This window comes from Nannospalax galili, unplaced genomic scaffold, assembly GCF_000622305.1.
Source record: "Nannospalax galili isolate Female #2095 unplaced genomic scaffold, S.galili_v1.0 scaffold503, whole genome shotgun sequence".
Lineage (NCBI taxonomy): Eukaryota > Metazoa > Chordata > Mammalia > Rodentia > Spalacidae > Nannospalax > Nannospalax galili.
The window spans coordinates 103,466-121,526 of record NW_008349770.1 but is presented as its reverse complement, the minus strand read 5'-3'; the positions used below and the strand labels follow the sequence as shown (position 1 = coordinate 121,526).

At 49.6% G+C, this 18,061-nt stretch overlaps 1 protein-coding gene across 1 annotated transcript in view; it reads right to left on the bottom strand.

The window, feature by feature from the left end:
• LOC103745175 (cytidine monophosphate-N-acetylneuraminic acid hydroxylase) overlaps positions 1 to 18,061 on the bottom strand; it is a 70,068-nt gene that overhangs the window by 14,136 nt on the left and 37,871 nt on the right. The window contains exons 11-12 of the mRNA XM_029570397.1: positions 7,139 to 7,279; positions 2,203 to 2,377 (exon numbers count right to left, since the gene is read on the bottom strand). Coding sequence (XP_029426257.1) covers positions 2,203 to 2,377; positions 7,139 to 7,279 — 316 coding nt within the window. The remainder of the gene's footprint in view (positions 1 to 2,202; positions 2,378 to 7,138; positions 7,280 to 18,061) is intronic.

Below are 18,061 nucleotides of genomic sequence, written 5' to 3'. Positions count from 1 at the left end.
CCTCCCCTGTCCCTCCCCCCTTGGTCTCTCCCTCCTTCCTTCCCCCCCACTCTCTCGGTCCCACTTTCTCCTCTCTCTTGAATGATATATTACAATCTTTGTCTTCTACATCAGCAAAACTTCTCCTTTCACTACTGTCAGTGACAGAGAGGAGACTTCCCGTAGGGGACACGCAACATGAACTTCACTACTGTCAGTGACAGAGAGGAGACTTCCCATAGGGGACACGCAACATGAACTTCACTAATGTCAGTGACAGAGAGGAGACTTCCCATAGGGGACACGCAACATGAACTTCACTAATGTCAGTGACACAGAGGAGACTTCCCATAGGGGACACGCAACATGAACTTCACTAATGTCGGTGACAGAGAGGAGACTTCCCATAGGGGACACGCAACATGGACTTCATCTCACCATCATGGAGCCGCTGACTAGAAATACTTTATTGAAAATTCCAAGTTTTTCTCATTTTCAAACTAATTACCCAAGTGAAAATATCAGTCTCCTAAGGCTTTGGATTTATATATATACATATATATGAGAGTTAATAAAGTACTAACACTTTTACAATATTTTTCCAAGTGAAGATTTGCTCTCTTATGCCATTAAAGGAAGAACGTTTGAACGTTTCAATAACAGAAGCACTGTCATCTTGAAACGAGAAAGGAGAATCGCTGTCTTTGAATCATCGTGTGCCTTACAGGGTGGTCACTTCACTGCTGATCAGGGAAAACGTTGTCACAGCTGGCACAGACCCTGAGGCAGGTTCTTGAGAATGTCAACTTTGACGCACAGCAAGTGTGGCACAGTATTGATGCTCAGGGGCTGGACATAAACTTGGGAAAGGCCCTTCTCTGAAAATAGCCAGTATCTGCTGGTGACTGTAGGTTGTCCATACCCTAGTGTCCCTGAGACTGCTCCTTGAATAACCTCAAGCACTGACCCTAAGGCAGGCATGGCTGAGACACTGCTTGGACAACTGGTCACCTCAGGCCTCTTTCCCTGCAGTCCCTGTCTGGTGGTGCTTGGTTTGATTTCTGTCATACTGGGGATTGAACTGGGGCCTCCTGTGTGTGAGGTAAGCACTCTGGCACTGAGCTCCATCTCCAGCCCAGTTTGCTTTGGAAACGCTCCAGTGGTGGTGACTAGTGTCCAACCCAAACTCTTGGTTCGTTGCTCAGTGCCCATGGCTGGGGTAAGTTCACAGCCTCCTGGTCTGTGCTATTTGGTCCTCAGAACTGCAGCAGGCATGAACCGCCTGCTTCTGTCTCACCTTGCTCCAGGTCGCCATCCCTCTGCAGACTCCCTCTAGCCTTGCAGTTTAAGTGTTTCTGACATGCCGAACACCAAAACCAACACAAAACCCCCACAACCCAAGGGAGGGAGGTGGAGAAGTGATAGAGCACATATCCATGAAAGTGGAAGGGATGGGGGCTCGAGGATGGGGGTCTGGGGGTGGGGGAGAACCAACCACAAGTAGGATGAAAAGTCCCGAGGAAGTCTGTTATTTGTATGCTAATTCAAATCAATTTTTTTGGCCTTTTTGAGACAGGGTCTCAAAAAAGTTCCAGCTGGCCTGGAACTCACTATGTAGATCAGGCTGGCCTGGAACTCACTATGTAGATCAAGTTGGCCTGGAACTCACTATGTAGATCACGCTGGCCTGGAACTCACTATGTAGACCGGGCTGGCCTTGAACTCAGAGATCTCCCTGCCTCTGCCTGGGATTAAAGGTGTACACCCCCATTAGCCCTCCTAGTTCAAAAAATTTTAATTCATGGTGATAGGAGAAAATTATGAAAAAGAAAAACCACTGCGTTTCAGAATAGTCCCCAAAGTTTCAAAGGAGACATTATTTGTTTGATTTTTATATGTATGTTTTGCCTGCGTGTAAGTGCACCATGTGCATGCAATGCTGGTAGAGGCCAGCAGAGGGCGTTGGATCCCCTGGAACTGGAGTTACAGGTGGTTGTTAGCTGCCATGTAGATGCTGGGAACTGAACCTCAGTCCTCTGGAGGAACAGCCAGTGCTCCTAACTGCTGAGCCATTTCTCCAGCCCCTCACAGGAGAACTATTCAGCACATGGTTCCTCTGTCCTCTGCTGGACAGACCATAGGGCTTTGTGAGTGCTTATTAGGAAAACTAATAAATGCTTCCCAGTAGGAGAAGGCAGAGACGGAGACTACTCAGCAGCCTACCCTGATGACCAAGTTGTAATCCTTAAATCCAGCCCACGTGAAGTATTCTCTTATCCAGGATGAGTTGAGGAAGATCTTGTCTCCCACAGCAGCTTTCAAGGTGTTCAGGTACGGCTCGAAGTCCCAGGAATCCTTGTAAATTTTTGTCCCTTCTGGAGGCTCCACAATGCCCTTGCTAAAAGATACAAAAGTCCGGGGATGAAGGAAGAGCAAACAAGGAAGGCAGAATGGATGCTTCCGTGACAAGTCAGCCACAGGGGCAGCCTTGAGACTGCCAAAAGGGTCCCAGGGCCCAGAGCGGCCTAAGCCACCCTGGCTCCAACCACTACCTAGTGGGAAGGGTCCCTACCTGGATTTCATTGAATAATGTACTTCACATCTGGAGGAACAAAGTTGCAAAGTCTCCAATCTGGACCCTTTTGGTTCAAATAACTAAATAATGGAAATGTTGGATGTGACCTGTTTACATTGACTTTATGGGAGTCCATGCTGCATCCCAGTTAGAATACACCTTTGATGAAAGTAGCCGCCGCAGTCCGGTAGCTCTTTCCTTGGAATTGAAACAGAGGAAGGTGGGGTTTCCTAAGACTGGCTAAGGGAACATGGAGGCTCAGGAAGCCCAGGGTTACAAGGCTTCTTCCTTCCCCAAGTTACAAAAGCCATCAACAGCTGGTGCCAGGTGGGGGAGGGGTGGGGGGCTGCAGAGGGCAGGAGCTGCCTGTAGGTTGACCAGGATCAGGGATGCAGCTTTTATGGCTGTCACCTGTGATGGGGTTGGATTTTCAGTGATGCAGCTGCCTCTGGGTCACCCATGCTTCTGTAAGTAACCTCAATAAACTCACTGGTTCACCAAGCTGGACTGGGTGTAATCGTTTCTTTGGTCGGTCACAGAGCCCTGTGTTTGTTCACATCTCCAGGAAAAGTGCACAGTAAATATTTGCTGAGGGTGCGAATGGCTTTAGCCTCACTTTGTGATAGACTTAGTTGGGATTTTGAGCCTCTGATGCAATGCTCTATGAATCAAAGCCTAGTTGGCAGGCAGTCATTTTCTCCTTATACCCAGTCAGCAGTACAGACAAACCTAAGAGCCCTGCCCGTCCCTGGGAGGGTGTTTCATTATGTGTAATGTGGAATCCTGAATTCTGGGAATGGAACAGTGTGAGCTGGACCAGAAATCGAAGAGGAACGCAACGCTGTGTCTAGTGAATGTTTGGAGGCAATGGTAGATGTCTGTCTTCTCAAAGCTGCTATGAGTCCATCATGACCCTGAAGCCACAGAGACCCTGGGTTCCACATAAATTATCCACCAAATCCAGAAGCATATCACTTCCTGTTGGGAGACCTCTGTTATGCAAAAGTCGAAGCCCCTTCACACGGACCAGAAATCGAAGAGGAACGCAACGCTGTGTCTAGTGAATGTTTGGAGGCAATGGTAGATGTCTGTCTTCTCAAAGCTGCTATGAGTCCATCATGACCCTGAAGCCACAGAGACCCTGGGTTCCACATAAATTATCCACCAAATCCAGAAGCATATCACTTCCAAACACACCCTGTCTTCCCCAGCTCCTTGTCCTGTGTCAGTATGGAGCCTCACCAATCTCTTCCTGTGTAAAGCCACAGCCTCCCACCACAGCCTCCCACCTCGGCCTCCCACCAGGGCCTCCCACCACGGCCTGCTCCAGGCCTCCCCCCCCGGCCTCCCCCCCCGGCCTCCCCCCCCGGCCTCCCCCCCCGGCCTCCCCCCCCGGCCTCCCCCCCCGGCCTCCCCCCCCGGCCTCCCCCCCCGGCCTCCCCCCCCGGCCTCCCCCCCCGGCCTCCCCCCCCGGCCTCCCCCCCCGGCCTCCCCCCCCGGCCTCCCCCCCCGGCCTCCCCCCCCGGCCTCCCCCCCCGGCCTCCCCCCCCGGCCTCCCCCCCCGGCCTCCCCCCCCGGCCTCCCCCCCCGGCCTCCCCCCCCGGCCTCCCCCCCCGGCCTCCCCCCCCGGCCTCCCCCCCCGGCCTCCCCCCCCGGCCTCCCCCCCCGGCCTCCCCCCCCGGCCTCCCCCCCCGGCCTCCCCCCCCGGCCTCCCCCCCCGGCCTCCCCCCCCGGCCTCCCCCCCCGGCCTCCCCCCCCGGCCTCCCCCCCCGGCCTCCCCCCCCGGCCTCCCCCCCCGGCCTCCCCCCCCGGCCTCCCCCCCCGGCCTCCCCCCCCGGCCTCCCCCCCCGGCCTCCCCCCCCGGCCTCCCCCCCCGGCCTCCCCCCCCGGCCTCCCCCCCCGGCCTCCCCCCCCGGCCTCCCCCCCCGGCCTCCCCCCCCGGCCTCCCCCCCCGGCCTCCCCCCCCGGCCTCCCCCCCCGGCCTCCCCCCCCGGCCTCCCCCCCCGGCCTCCCCCCCCGGCCTCCCCCCCCGGCCTCCCCCCCCGGCCTCCCCCCCCGGCCTCCCCCCCCGGCCTCCCCCCCCGGCCTCCCCCCCCGGCCTCCCCCCCCGGCCTCCCCCCCCGGCCTCCCCCCCCGGCCTCCCCCCCCGGCCTCCCCCCCCGGCCTCCCCCCCCGGCCTCCCCCCCCGGCCTCCCCCCCCGGCCTCCCCCCCCGGCCTCCCCCCCCGGCCTCCCCCCCCGGCCTCCCCCCCCGGCCTCCCCCCCCGGCCTCCCCCCCCGGCCTCCCCCCCCGGCCTCCCCCCCCGGCCTCCCCCCCCGGCCTCCCCCCCCGGCCTCCCCCCCCGGCCTCCCCCCCCGGCCTCCCCCCCCGGCCTCCCCCCCCGGCCTCCCCCCCCGGCCTCCCCCCCCGGCCTCCCCCCCCGGCCTCCCCCCCCGGCCTCCCCCCCCGGCCTCCCCCCCCGGCCTCCCCCCCCGGCCTCCCCCCCCGGCCTCCCCCCCCGGCCTCCCCCCCCGGCCTCCCCCCCCGGCCTCCCCCCCCGGCCTCCCCCCCCGGCCTCCCCCCGGCCTCCCCCCACGGCCCCCCCCCACCGCCTCCCCCCGGCCTCCCACCACGGCCTCCTCCAGGCCTCCCACCACGGCCTGCTCCAGGCCTCCCCAACTCCACTGTTTACCAACAACCTCCTTCCTAGAACATTCTCTGCAAAACTGAGATGTGTTTTGCAAAGCACAGCTCAGGAACCACTTCTCCGCTTTGCTGTTTTCTGTGCCTCTCAGCTGCGGGTGAGCTCCTTGCCCTGGGAGGCTTTGCCAACCCTGACCTCCTTCTGGGCTCTCCGTCTCCTCCCTCCCCTCTGCTTGTGTTCATCGGCCCCGAGTCCCCGGGCTGTGAGGGGCATGAGGCAGAGACCAAATGCAGAATGTGCTCAGTAAACCATGTGTGAGTCAAGAGCACACAGCGCTCACTTTCAAAGACCTGCAGTCATCGGGTCCACGGTTTCATGAGTCTATTGCCTCAGCCTCTGATTGGAAAGCCTCGATCTCTCTCCCTGGCCTCACTCCCTCGCCTCCCTTCCCTTCCCGTCCCTCCCCCTTGTTCTTACAGCCTCCTTAAGTCTTAAGACCTGCCTGAATGCAGAGGACTCCAGACTGAGCTTTCTGTGACCACGTGGCTTTCCCGCTCCCTCCCGTTCACTCACGAGGTAACTGAGCACACAGCACTTTGAATGTCACCCATAGGCTCCAAGTATTTGGACACTCAGTCCCCAATTCATGGCACTGTTTGGGGAGGGTCACGGAACCTTCAGGTGTGGCTGTGCTGGAGGAAGCACATCACTGGGGGGAGGGCTTTGAGAATTCAAAGCCGTCCCTGCTTCCGGTCTGCCTCTCCCTGCTTTTGTGGGTGCTTGAAGATGTGCGTACTCAGTTTTCTGCTCTGGCCTCTTCCTGCCGCCACGCCTCCCCTGCTACTGCGGACTCTGTCTCTGGAACTGTAAGCCGAATCAACTTTCATGTATAAGTTGCCTTGGTCATATTTTTTTATTCCAGTAACAGAAAAGTAACTGATACATCATGTGTGCCTTACACTGCGTGTCAGCGCTGAAATGTAACCATATTGACTCTTGTTTCCCAGAATGCTTTGCTGTGGCTTTATCTCAGATCAAGGAACTCAGGATCCCTACCCCCAGGGGAGTCCCAGATCTGTCCTTGTGGACACCTCCCCCAATACGTGCATTGCTAAATGTGGGTGGGAAACTCCTGGTTCTGTGTGGCTCAAGGTAAGGACTTATGAAACTATAGCTTTGTGGTATCCACCTTAGCTTTTTCCAATTGCATTTTCCCGCGTTATCATCACCTGCTCAGGTGCTCTACCTATTTTGTAGATCATGTTTGCACTGACAGGAAAACAATCTTACTGCTTATTTACGTAAGAGAGGATAGTTTTGGATTGTATAAATGATCACTAACAAAACACACTTGCTCTTTTTAAGATTTTTTTAAAAATTATGTGTATGTCTGTGTGTGGTTATGCATGCGTGTGGGGACCTGTGGAGGCCAGAAGAGGGTGTTGGATTCCCTGGAGCTGGAGTTACAGACAGTTGTGAGCCGCCCCACTTGGGTGCTGGGAGCAGCAAGTGCTCTGAGCCATCTGTCCAGCCCGGTACTCTTTATAGTATGGTTCTAAGGCTAGGGAAACACTTGCACAATTGCATAGGACAAAAAGCTGGAGGAAAACTGCTTCTCCCTTCAATGTGGATGTTATTTATTAGGTAGTTTATTAGCATAGTAAACATTTCTTTTTCTTAAGACAAGTTCTCAAATCATCTAGTCTGGCCTAATCCTCCTGCCTCAGCCTCTAAGTGCTGGGATTACAGGTGTATGGTAAATCCCTGCCTAGCCCAGAGATTTTTATTTTAAAAAGTGAGGAGTGGATCTTATGCAAGAAGATTGATATTAAATGGTACTCCACAAAACTTAATATTACTATGAATAGGGACCTATCAAGGGTCAGGAGGTGAGACTTCTATCATAATACTGAAGATATATGTGTAGGCATCTTTATTCCCCCTAACTATTTAAACCAAACCTGTCTGCCGGGTCCTTTAACATCCTGCCCAGGTCCAACGTCGCTCCAGGCCGTGGGGTCCATGTTACCACATCAGAGTTTTTCTTGATGAGATTGTTGAGTTGACTGGGGTCATTTTTGATGTTTGTGTCTTTAATATACCTAAGAAATAAGAGTGTTCCCAGGGAAAAAGGTTTATTCAGTTATGCCTGCTGACGGCAATGAACATTTTGTTCTCTACTTTCCCGCTTTCCAAAATCTCCTGTCGTGGGTCGGGGAGGGGTGATGATAAAGACCTGACAGGCTCAAGTCCTGTCAAAGAAGTTGTGCATGTCCTTTGTTTTATGTGTACTCAAGTGGAGACTGAGTAGAAGGCAGGGGAAGGTAAGCGATTATAATAAATAGGTGACAGTTACACAACCATTTTCAGTATCAATTGAAATGTGGGCTGATTGACTAATACTTGGCAGGCATTGTCCTAAGGGCTTGATAAGAACCAGCTGACTTAGTCTTCTACTGCATACTGTGACAGCATTTCACAGAAAAGGAAGCAAAGATTTCCTGCACTCCAGGCTCAGCCTTCAGAGGAAGCCACCAGGCAGAGCTGCCCGGCTTTGGAAATAAAGTCTGAAAACTTCTGCATTCAAAACCATTAAAAACCCACCTGTTACGTCCAGGGCTACCTGACTAGCCTACCTAGCTATGGGTGAGCTCCAGGCAGATGAGACGGTCTCAAAGAGCAAGGTGGATGGTACCTGAGGAGTAGCATTTAAGGCTGAGCTCTGGTCTCCACATGCATGTGCATGCACATGAACACGTCGACACATGAACACACACACACACACACACACACACAGATGAGCTGTGTTTGAAGATCTACCTGTTACAGGAAAGCACACTTCTCAGTCATAACCCTTCCTGACCCTTCCTGAGTTCTGGTTGCCTTTTTTCTCATGCATGTGAAACAAGGGCTCTACCACACAGTTACATCCTTAGTTCAAGACCTAGAATTAATTGTGCAATTAGCTGGACATTCCCTCACATTGAACTCCAAACCACCATCTTTCTTAAACTATAACTCATCAAAAAAAAAAAAAATCACACTGGCAAGTGACTGCATTGGTGTGTGTCCAGGAGATGGGAGAGCCAGAGAGAAGGGACTTGGCATTGTGACCCACCCAAAGCTGCCTTGATAGACATTTCAGTTGAAGAGAATTTGGCTTCCTTGAGCTACAAGCCTATTATCTAGACCTGAGATTTTCAGTTGGAGAGTCAAAGACCTGTGTTTCTGCAGCCCACAGACCACACATGGTTCATAATCCTGGAGACAATTTCCAGGTGCAGTGATGACACTGTCACACCCAAAGGTGCCCGTGGCTTCCCCTTGCTATCCACACCAACATCCTCATGCTGTATGTATGTATAAGTTGCATGTAAGTGTTCGTGTGTGTGTTATATGTGTTTGCATGTGTGTATGCATATGTACACATGTGCATATGCAACTGTGCATGTGCAGGCCACAGGTAGACATCAGTGTCTTTGTCTATCACTTTCCACTTATTTTATGAGACAGGGTCTCACTGACCTGGAGCTCACCGACTGGCTAGGCTGAATGGCCAGCAGGTCTCAGGGGTCCCTCGTCCTCTGTCTCCCCAGCATGGGATTGCAGGTGCATAGGGCTACATGGCTTTTACATGGGTGCTGTGGGCCCAACTCAGGTCCTCACGCTTGATGGCAAGCACTTGCCCGCTGAGCTGTCTCCCCAGCCCCAGGTGCTAATTTAGAGTAGTGTCATCACTTTCTTCTCACTGTCACTAGTCTATCAGGACACTGTGCATCTTCCTGCCACCAGGCTCCGCCTCCAAAGCCTGGGTACCGTCAAACATTCTTCCAAAGCAAGTGTGGTACTCACAAACTTCTGTAACCTCATGATGTGTCTTTGTCTCTTTCTCTAAAATAACAATGAAATCAGTATCTCGATGTCATCATCTCCAGACTGTGGGTGAACTATCTCAGCTAAACTTAGCCTAAGTTACTCCACTTTGCCCAAAGCAGCCATTTCAGGAGAAGTGCCTTTTACCCGGCTTATGAAAGATACCTAGAAGGGCTGGGCATGGTGGCGCACGCCTTTAATCCCAGCACTCGGGAGGCAGAGGCAGGTGGATCTCTGTGAGTTCAAGGCCAGCCTGGTCTACATAGTGAGTTCCAGGACAGCTGGGGCTACAGGGAGACCCTGTCTCAAAAAAACAAAAAGAAAAAAAAAAATATACCTAGAAGGGAGAAGCAACTTTGAATTCTGAGAAATGGCCTGACCGCATACCATAAGGTATTGTAATCTAGGCTGGCAGTTGACTAACCACTTATTTTGCTTCTGTAAACCTGCTTCGCTTACCCAAGCCCATGTCCACACAATGACCGATTAGTTGATTGGAAAATTCGAAGTTTGCTATGTTCAAATTTTGCTGTGTTGTATAAACCTGATTGGCTCACTTGTTTTGCTTTCTGTATTCCTATAAATATTCCGGCTGACTGGTGTTCAAGGCTGTTTCTATTCCCAACATAGACAGCCCAGTCGGCCATAATAAAACTTCACCTTGCTGCTTTCAATCAAGTGGTGTTGATGATTTTTATTTGAAATCTGACCTATAACAGTGGGTACTGATGGCATCTGACCACTCACATGTGGAGTGTGGCTTACAACAACTTTCAATGACAGCATCATGTTAAGATGTTGAATACCTCCTAAATAAGTCCCCAGCTCCTCAGCTCTCCTCTGAGCCCCTGTAATTTAAACTACTTAATGTTCTCTTCATCTCGATCCTCTTCTCATGCCCTCTACCATTCTGGATGATGGTGATAGTTTCAAACTGGTCTCCAATGTTTTCTCCTTTCCCATCACACAGACATACAACCTACCACCTCCAGTGCACCTCTAACAATGACCCTGTTCCTCACTGGACTCCTTCACTGGGTCCCGAAGCCCTCAGGAAAAACTCAAACAAAGTTCTATGCAGACACTGTGGTTCCTGTTGCCTGCCTCTGCCCTGTTTTCCTTAGAAACCTCTCAGCCCCTAAGCTGAGCAGCCAGAAGCTGAGCCAGTCTCTCTCTCTCTCTCTCTCTCTCTCTCTCTCTCTCTCTCTCTCTCTCAAACTGACCTGGAATTTACCATGTACACTAGGAACACTAGGGTGGTCTTCAGCTTGTTGTGATCTTCCTGCCTCTGCCTCCGACCTGCTGGGATTACAGGTGCTCACCGCCACACCTGGTCATGAACTGCGGTGTCTCAGCTCGGTGCCCTCTCCCCTTTACTGACTGGCAAACAGTCTTTAAACAGTGCCCACAGCCTTGCCCAGGCCTCATTCTTTACCACTCAGGCAGTCCCCAACCCTCATGCACTGAGGTCCTCACCAGCCTGTATTAGGAATGTGTCTTCTTCCCATAAACCAGAACTCCGAGGACAATCATCTCACCTGCACTTCCACGCTCTAACACAGTACCCAATGGCACAGAGAGGCAAAGAGCGGCACTCAGCATAGCAAGTTGTGTTTTAACCTTAGGCCAGTCTTACTAAAAACATGTAAAAGATGTGAGAAAGCAAGACAGTAAACAAGAAAGCTGAAGAAAAGAAGATGTGTCGGCCACAGGCTACACTGCGACTCCACAGTCCCGACCACACGGTAAGACGGAGAATAACGGTACAAAGACATGTTACATTTAAATCATGTGACAAAAGAACTCCCAAGAGTTGGATTAACTGGTCCCAATAGATGGTGTTGGGACTAGAATCCAAACACCACATACTGTTCTGTCTGGATTGTTGGCCTAAGCAACAGGATGGGGAGGGCCATCCTGGTGTGATTATTGCCATGAAAATTTATCTCAAAAACTGCTGTATTTTTACCCAGTAAAATCAGATAAGTACAGTCCAGACTACTCCCCTCGGAAGCTGGCACATGAATTCACTGCCTGCATGGACACAGTCCCTGCCACTTTGACACAAAATGTTTGCAGCTGACTGGGCCATAAAAATGATCCTTGTGAAGCAAGTGGCCCAGGCTCATAAAGGTGTTTCAACTTGGGTGTGGTCACTGTGTGCTAACACCCAATTAACCTGTACTTGTAACCAAAAAACTTTATAAGAGCAAATTTAAACATCTATATAATTTTATTTAGCCATTTAAAATGATTAAATTAAGCCAGGTATGTTAGTGAATGCCTATAATCTTGACATTTGGGAGGCTGAAGCTGGAGGGTCACAAGCACGGAGCCCATTGCAAGATTCTGTCGCAAAAATAACTAAATGAAAAATAAAATTAAATGTAAGAGTATGTTCCAAATACTGCAAAATGGTTATCTAGTTTTTGGAGAGATTGCGAAGTCCATTAAATGTGCATTATGGCCCAATTAGTGTGTATCACAGATAAGAGTTAAATACGCTATTTTGGCTTAAGGCCTTAAAATCACCAAGTCTGTAAAATCGTTTATGTATCTGACACAACAGGAGGGTAAATTCATTTAAGATTAATAAGGGGGACACAAAAGCTTAAAAAATAAAGTTTTAAAAGCGGGGGAAAGTTGGTAAGATGGCTTAGTAGGTAAAAGCACCTGCCATCAGGCCTACTGATCTGGGGGTCAATCCCTGGGACCCACACGTGATAGAAAGAAAGAACTGACTCTCACAGGTTGTCCCTCAACCTGCACATGCATGTCATGGCACACGTGTGTGCACACACACAGTAAATGTAACTTTAAAATTCTAAAAAAGAATAATCGTGCTTTCTTGAACACAGAGGTGGCAGATATACCTATTTTAAAAATTAAATTAAAAAGTACCAAGTTTGTCTTTGGCCCCTTAATTTTCCAAATGCACTTAGAGTCAATTGCCCAAGTTTCTGTGGGGATCAGTTCCATGGGCATTAGCTGTGCGAAGGCTTGTGTGGGCAGCTCAGTCAGGACAAAGGGCAGCGTAATACTCCCCACATTTCCCCTCCTTGTCCTTTGTTGTCAGCCCCTCTGCCAGCCCCTCACCTCTGACAAAACCTGGTCTGCTCTCCGTCCCCACAGCATTGGTCTTTCTAAAACGTTACACAACCAGCACCATAGCGCCACAACTTTCAAAGCTGCCTTCTGTCCCTCGACGCCTTTGAGAGCTGTCCCTGCTGCACGCAGCCCTCTTTCTTATAGCGCAGCAAATGGCCTTGGTCATAAAGACATTTTAGCTAGGGGCTTGTTCACTGTGTGTTCAGAATCAACTAAATTGCACATGCAACAAGCAGAGTTTTATGAACACAAATTTTAAACATCTATAAACTTTATCTCTGAATGCTTATAATGCCAGCATTCAGGAAGCTGAAGCTGTGGGATCACAAGTTCCAAACTCTGTTTCATAGTTCGTTTACCCTTCCTCCCACCATATGGGCTGGCTTGGCCCTGACAAACAAGGCTGCTATTCATATGTCTGTGTAGTTTTGTTAATGAAAGTTTGGATTTTTACAGGGCCGATACCTAGGTGTGGCAAGGTCAGATCTAAAGCAGCCTCCAGACTGCCTCCAGGATGGCCATCCGCCTCACAAACAGCCACGTAGGAGATGCCCTTGCTCTGCGTCCACGTCCTAGCTCTGTCTTAACCAGAAAGCTGCTTGTCCTGACAGCTAAGCCTCTGTGGCACAAACATCCACTTCCTTCCTGCCACTGTCTTTTCATGGCTTATTCTGGTGTCTATATGTCTTCCTGGTAAAAATGTCTATTAAAAGTGCTTTGCCTTGGCTAGTCAGATGGCTCAACAGATAAAAGTGCTTGCCAGACAAGCCTGATGATCTGAGTCTGAGCCTCAGAACTTACATATTTTAAAAGCCAGAAGCGGGGCTAGAGAGATAGCTCAGTGGTTAAGGCACACACTGCTCTTGCAAAGGACTTGAGTTTTGTTCCCAGCACCTATATCTGGCTGCTTGAAATATCCAGGGGATCCAATGCCCTCCTCTGACCTCCTAGGGCATCTGCATCCACAAGTAAATACCCACACACATATACACATAATTAAAAATAGTAAAAATATTGGGGTGCAGTGGTACATGCCTTTAATCTGAGCACTCTGGACCCAGAGGCAGAAGAAAGGTCTCAGATAGTTCAAGGTCAGCCTGGTCTACATAGTAAGTTCCAGGCAAGCCAGAGCTACATAGTGAGACTGTCTCAAAATGACATGAAATAATGAAATTAAATGTAAAAAAATAAATTAAAAGCCGGGCGTGGTGGCGCATGCCTTTAATCGCAGCACTCGGGAGGCAGAGGTAGGCGGATTTCTGTGAGTTCAAGGCCAGCCTGGTCATACATAGTGAGTTCCAGGACAGCTGGGACTACAGGGAGACCCCGTTTCAAAAAGACAAAAAAAAAAAATTTAAATAATTTTTAAAGGCCAGATGTGATGGTGCACATCTGTAATGCCTGCACTCCTACAGTGAGATGGGAGGCAGGAAGGAGAAGGACTCAGCTCCTCACAGGCCAGCTTGCCTGGCACCGACTCCCAAAAGTTGTCTTCTGACCTTCACACACAGGCTGCAACATGTGTGCCCATACTCACACTACATCATGCATCCACACATCCACACACATCCACACATGCACTAATAATAAATCTTTTGTCCATTTTTGGATTTTACCATTAATTTTTGAAATTGTTTTGCATAACTGAGGATGACCCTAACCTCCGCCTCCCCCAACCTTGGCTAAAATTACTATTTTATATTGTGGCCTGGCCTCTGAGCTTTGTGGATTTGTCACATATGGTACTCACTAGCTCCTTTTAGAGAATGTCCTCAAAGCCTGCACTTAATATTTACATTAAATCTTAAGATTTTCCTTAGTAGAGCAAAATTTTTGTATTGTGATACAGTATAATTTATCAGTTCCCTTTTTGGACCATGTTTTTATCAACTGTATTTACTATGATTATTGTGTTTTGTGTGAGGGGTGTATGTGCCACCTTACCAAGACATTCTTTGGAGTTTGGTTTCATTTATTTAATTATGAACAGATGCTTAATTTTGTCAAGTACCTTTCTGGAACCAATTGATATGGTCATTTAATTGTTTTTTCTTAGTTTGTTAATATGATAGTGTGCATGCAGCTGTGTGTGCTCATGTGTACACAGAGGCCTTCAGGTTCCCTTCTCCGTTATGGTCTGTCTGTGGTGGTTTGAATGAAAATGTCCCCCATAGGCTCCAAGTATTTGGACATTTTGTCCCCAGATGGTGGCGCTGTTTTGGGAGTTTTTAGAAGGTGTGACTATCCTGGAGGAAGCACGTCACTGGGGGTGGGCTTAGAGAGTTCTTAAGCCTTGCCAGATCTCCAGTCACTCTCTTGCTTCCTGTGCCTGCGTGATGATGTGAGAGCTTAGGTTCTGCTGCTCCTGCTCCAACCACCTCCAATCACCATGCCTCCCTGCCATGATGGACTGCAATTCCCCTGGAACTGTAAGCTCAAATAAACCCTTCCTTCTATAAATTGCTTGGGTCAGTGTTTCTATCACAGCAACAGAAAAGTAACTAATATGTCTTCTTCCCTCAAGAAATGGCCTCTCACTGAACCTGGAGCTAGGTGGGCAGCCATCAGGCCCCAGCAGCCCTTCTGTCTCTCCTTTCCACAGTGCTGGGGTTACAGGGTGCACACAGTTGTACCCAACTCATTTTTTTCTTTTTAATGTGGGTGCTGGGGATCTGAACTTGGACCCTCACACTTGTACGTCAGGTGTTCTTACCCATGGAACCATCTCTCCAGCTCTGGTTTAGATCAATCAGATTTTAAACACTGAAATGCCTTCCTGCAATAAACCACAGTTCTTCTTACACACTTTTTTAAAAAAATGTTTTATTATTTTTATTTTATGTGTATGAGTACATTGCCTGCATATAGGTAAGTGCACCCATGTCATGCAATGCCTGCAACGACAGAAGAAGCCTTCGGATCCCAGGGAACTGGAGTTACAGACAGTTGTTAGCTGCCATGTGGGTGCTGGGATTGGAACCCGGGTCTTCTGCAAGAACAACCAGTGTTCTTAACCGCTGAGCCATCTCTCTAGCCCCTTGTACACTTCTTTTTATAGACTGGTGGGTCTGCTAATGTTTGAGGACGCATTAATCTGCATGAGGTATGCTGACCTGTCGTTTTCTCATAAGGTCTTTTAGGATAAAGCCGGTGTCATAAAATGAGTTGACAGTTTCCTCAGCTCTTTTGGAAATGAATGTCAGAGCTGGTATCACTTCCTGAGATAACCTGGGCCTGGAGTGCTCATTCGGAGAGGGCGTTAGATGTGAACTCTTTCTGTAGCACATCCAGGGTTGTTTCTTCTTGGGTGAGATTTGAAGGTTTGTTCCTCCTAATCAGCTGTCTCATACGTTGAATTTACACATAGAGCTGCTTGTCGGATCTGTGGTCGGTCTCTTAACACGTGTGCAGTCCGAGCTGGCAGCTGTCTTCCCTCCTAATGTACATATTTGTTTTCTTGGCTGTCTAGAGGTTTAGTGACTTTATCTTTCCAAGGAGTTGTTGCATTGTTCTTGTTTGAGGCATCTCACGTGACCCAGGCTGGCTTTGAACTCCGGCCTTCCTCTTCCCAAACTCTGGGAGGGATCACGAGTGTGACCCACCTCGTCTGGCTGATGATTTCCGGTTCCTGATTATCACTGCTGCTCAGTGCTCATTGTTCCCTTCTTCTGTCTGTGCTGTGGGTTTGTTTTGTTCTTTGAAGCACCTTTTCTCTGTCTGACTGGACAGGGCTTTCACATGATAGGCAAGAGCTTTACATTCTTTGCCCCTTAAAATGTCTTTTAGAAGTGGGAGCTTAGACTGCTGACTTAAGACATTTAAAACAAAAACTTTGTATAGTGCTGGGAATTGAACCCAGGGCCCCATATACACTGTCTTCTCTATTGTACTGTAAGCATTTAGTGGTATAAATTTCTCTGCAAACACTGTTTTAGCCGAATCCTAAATTTTTTCTGTTTCATGATTTTTTTTGGTGTTTGAGAAAGGGTCTGCGTTACCTGGGCTTTAACTCTTGGGTTCAAGTGATTCTCTCGCCTTGGCCTCTCGGTATCCAAGACTATAAATGTGTACCACTGTGTCTGGTTTATAGTCCACAAATTTTGAAACTATACTTCATTTTTTTAAACCAAAATGACTAAGGTCCACCCTCACAGCCTTGTTTCAGCTGAGCCAAAGGCCCCATCTTGAGCCAAAGGCCCCATCTTCAGCCAAGTCCCGTTCTGAAGCATTCCCCATTCATGTTTTAACATGAGAACAGTGAGGACACATGGTCTAACCCATAACGTGATACTCTGCAAACTGCACCAGTGTTATATTTTTGCTTTCAAATGTTGCACATATTTTAAAGACCCTTAAAAAAGAAAAAAAAATGCAGAATAGGAGGCTAGAGAGAAGGCTCAGTGGTTAAGAGCCCTGGCTGCTCTCACAGAGGACTTGGGTTGCATTCCCAGCACCCACATGGCAGTTAACAACCATCCCTAACTCCAGTTCCAGGGGATCTGAACCCTCTTCTGGCTTCTGTGAGCACTGCATAACACAGGTGTACTCACATACATGCAGACAAAACACTCAAACACATAAAATCAATTTTCAAAGTTTTTAAAAAAGAAAAACAAGATATTTACCACTTCTTTCCTCCCTCGATTCTGAGTGCAAAGCCGCCCCTTGGAATCACGTCTCTCTTTCCTGAAGAACTTCCCTTAAGAGTTCTTCTAAACCAGGGCTTCTGGAACGAACGGCAAGCTTTCCATCGACTGGGAATGCTTTGGTCTCACCCTCCGCCCCAGGCTCTCTTCCCTGGGCACAGAATCTAGATGCAGTTTCTTTTTAGTTTTCTAAGCACATTTAAAAACGTGATCCTACAACCTTCGGGCCTTAGTGGTTTCTGATTAGAAATCCAGCTGTTTGAATCGCATCCTCTCCACATGTCCTCCATCAAGCTTTTTGGGGATTTGGGGTCTTTATCGTTACGTGCCCTGGCACCTTTGGATTCAGGTTCATCCTGTTTGGGGTTCACTGTGTCTTCTGGGTCTAAGTCTGTCAGCCACTGCTCTTTACATACCTCTGTGCTGTGACTTCTTCCTGTTCTCTGGGACTCTGGAGAGATGGGTATTTGTCATTGGTGCTGTCCCAAGGGTCTGTGGAGCTGTTCTTAGGGGTCATAATTTTTCTCTTGTTTGTAGGTTTGGTTGTTTCTGTTGGTCTCCAAGTTTGCTGCCGCTCCATCAATTCCTTTGTGCACTGTTATAGGCGTGGCCGCGCTGGGCTCTCAGGGTCCCAGCGCGCACTCCTGGGCAGTGAAAGCTCCTCTTCTACTGAGGTCTGCTCAGTCGATCCCGTCCCTATTTCACCCATATACCTTCCTCAGGATGTGAGGTCCACTGGCCACTTGGACCACACGGGAAGCGTACGAGGAACGGTAAAAGCCAGGGTGTCCGTGAGTCGTGATGGAGGAATAGCGCCCCCCCCGGGGAGACTGGATCACAGGATTTAGTGTTACAGCTCAAGACAAGTGACTCAGCTCAGATCTCAGTGATTCAGCTCCTGCTCCAGCTTCAGCTCCAAGTCTCGGTGAAGTGATCCAGGCTCCGAGTCTAAGTGAGGTGATCCAGGCTCCAACTTTATTGGGGTAAAACTAGGACTATTTATAGTGTAGAGACAGTAGAAGAAATCTTAGCTGATTGGTACTTTTAGGATGCCTCATTTACATAGGGCGGTGGGCTTCTATCAGGCTATCAGACAACGCCTGATTAAAACCTGGTAGCTCCTGTGCCGGAGGGCATGTATTTGTGGCAAACACTTTAAGAGAAGAGTCAGGGAGGATGCCAGTAAGGCACTCTGCTATGAAAGGAGTCTGCAGCACATGGTTTTCCGAGCTCGTGAGCTATCCGGACGTGAAGAGA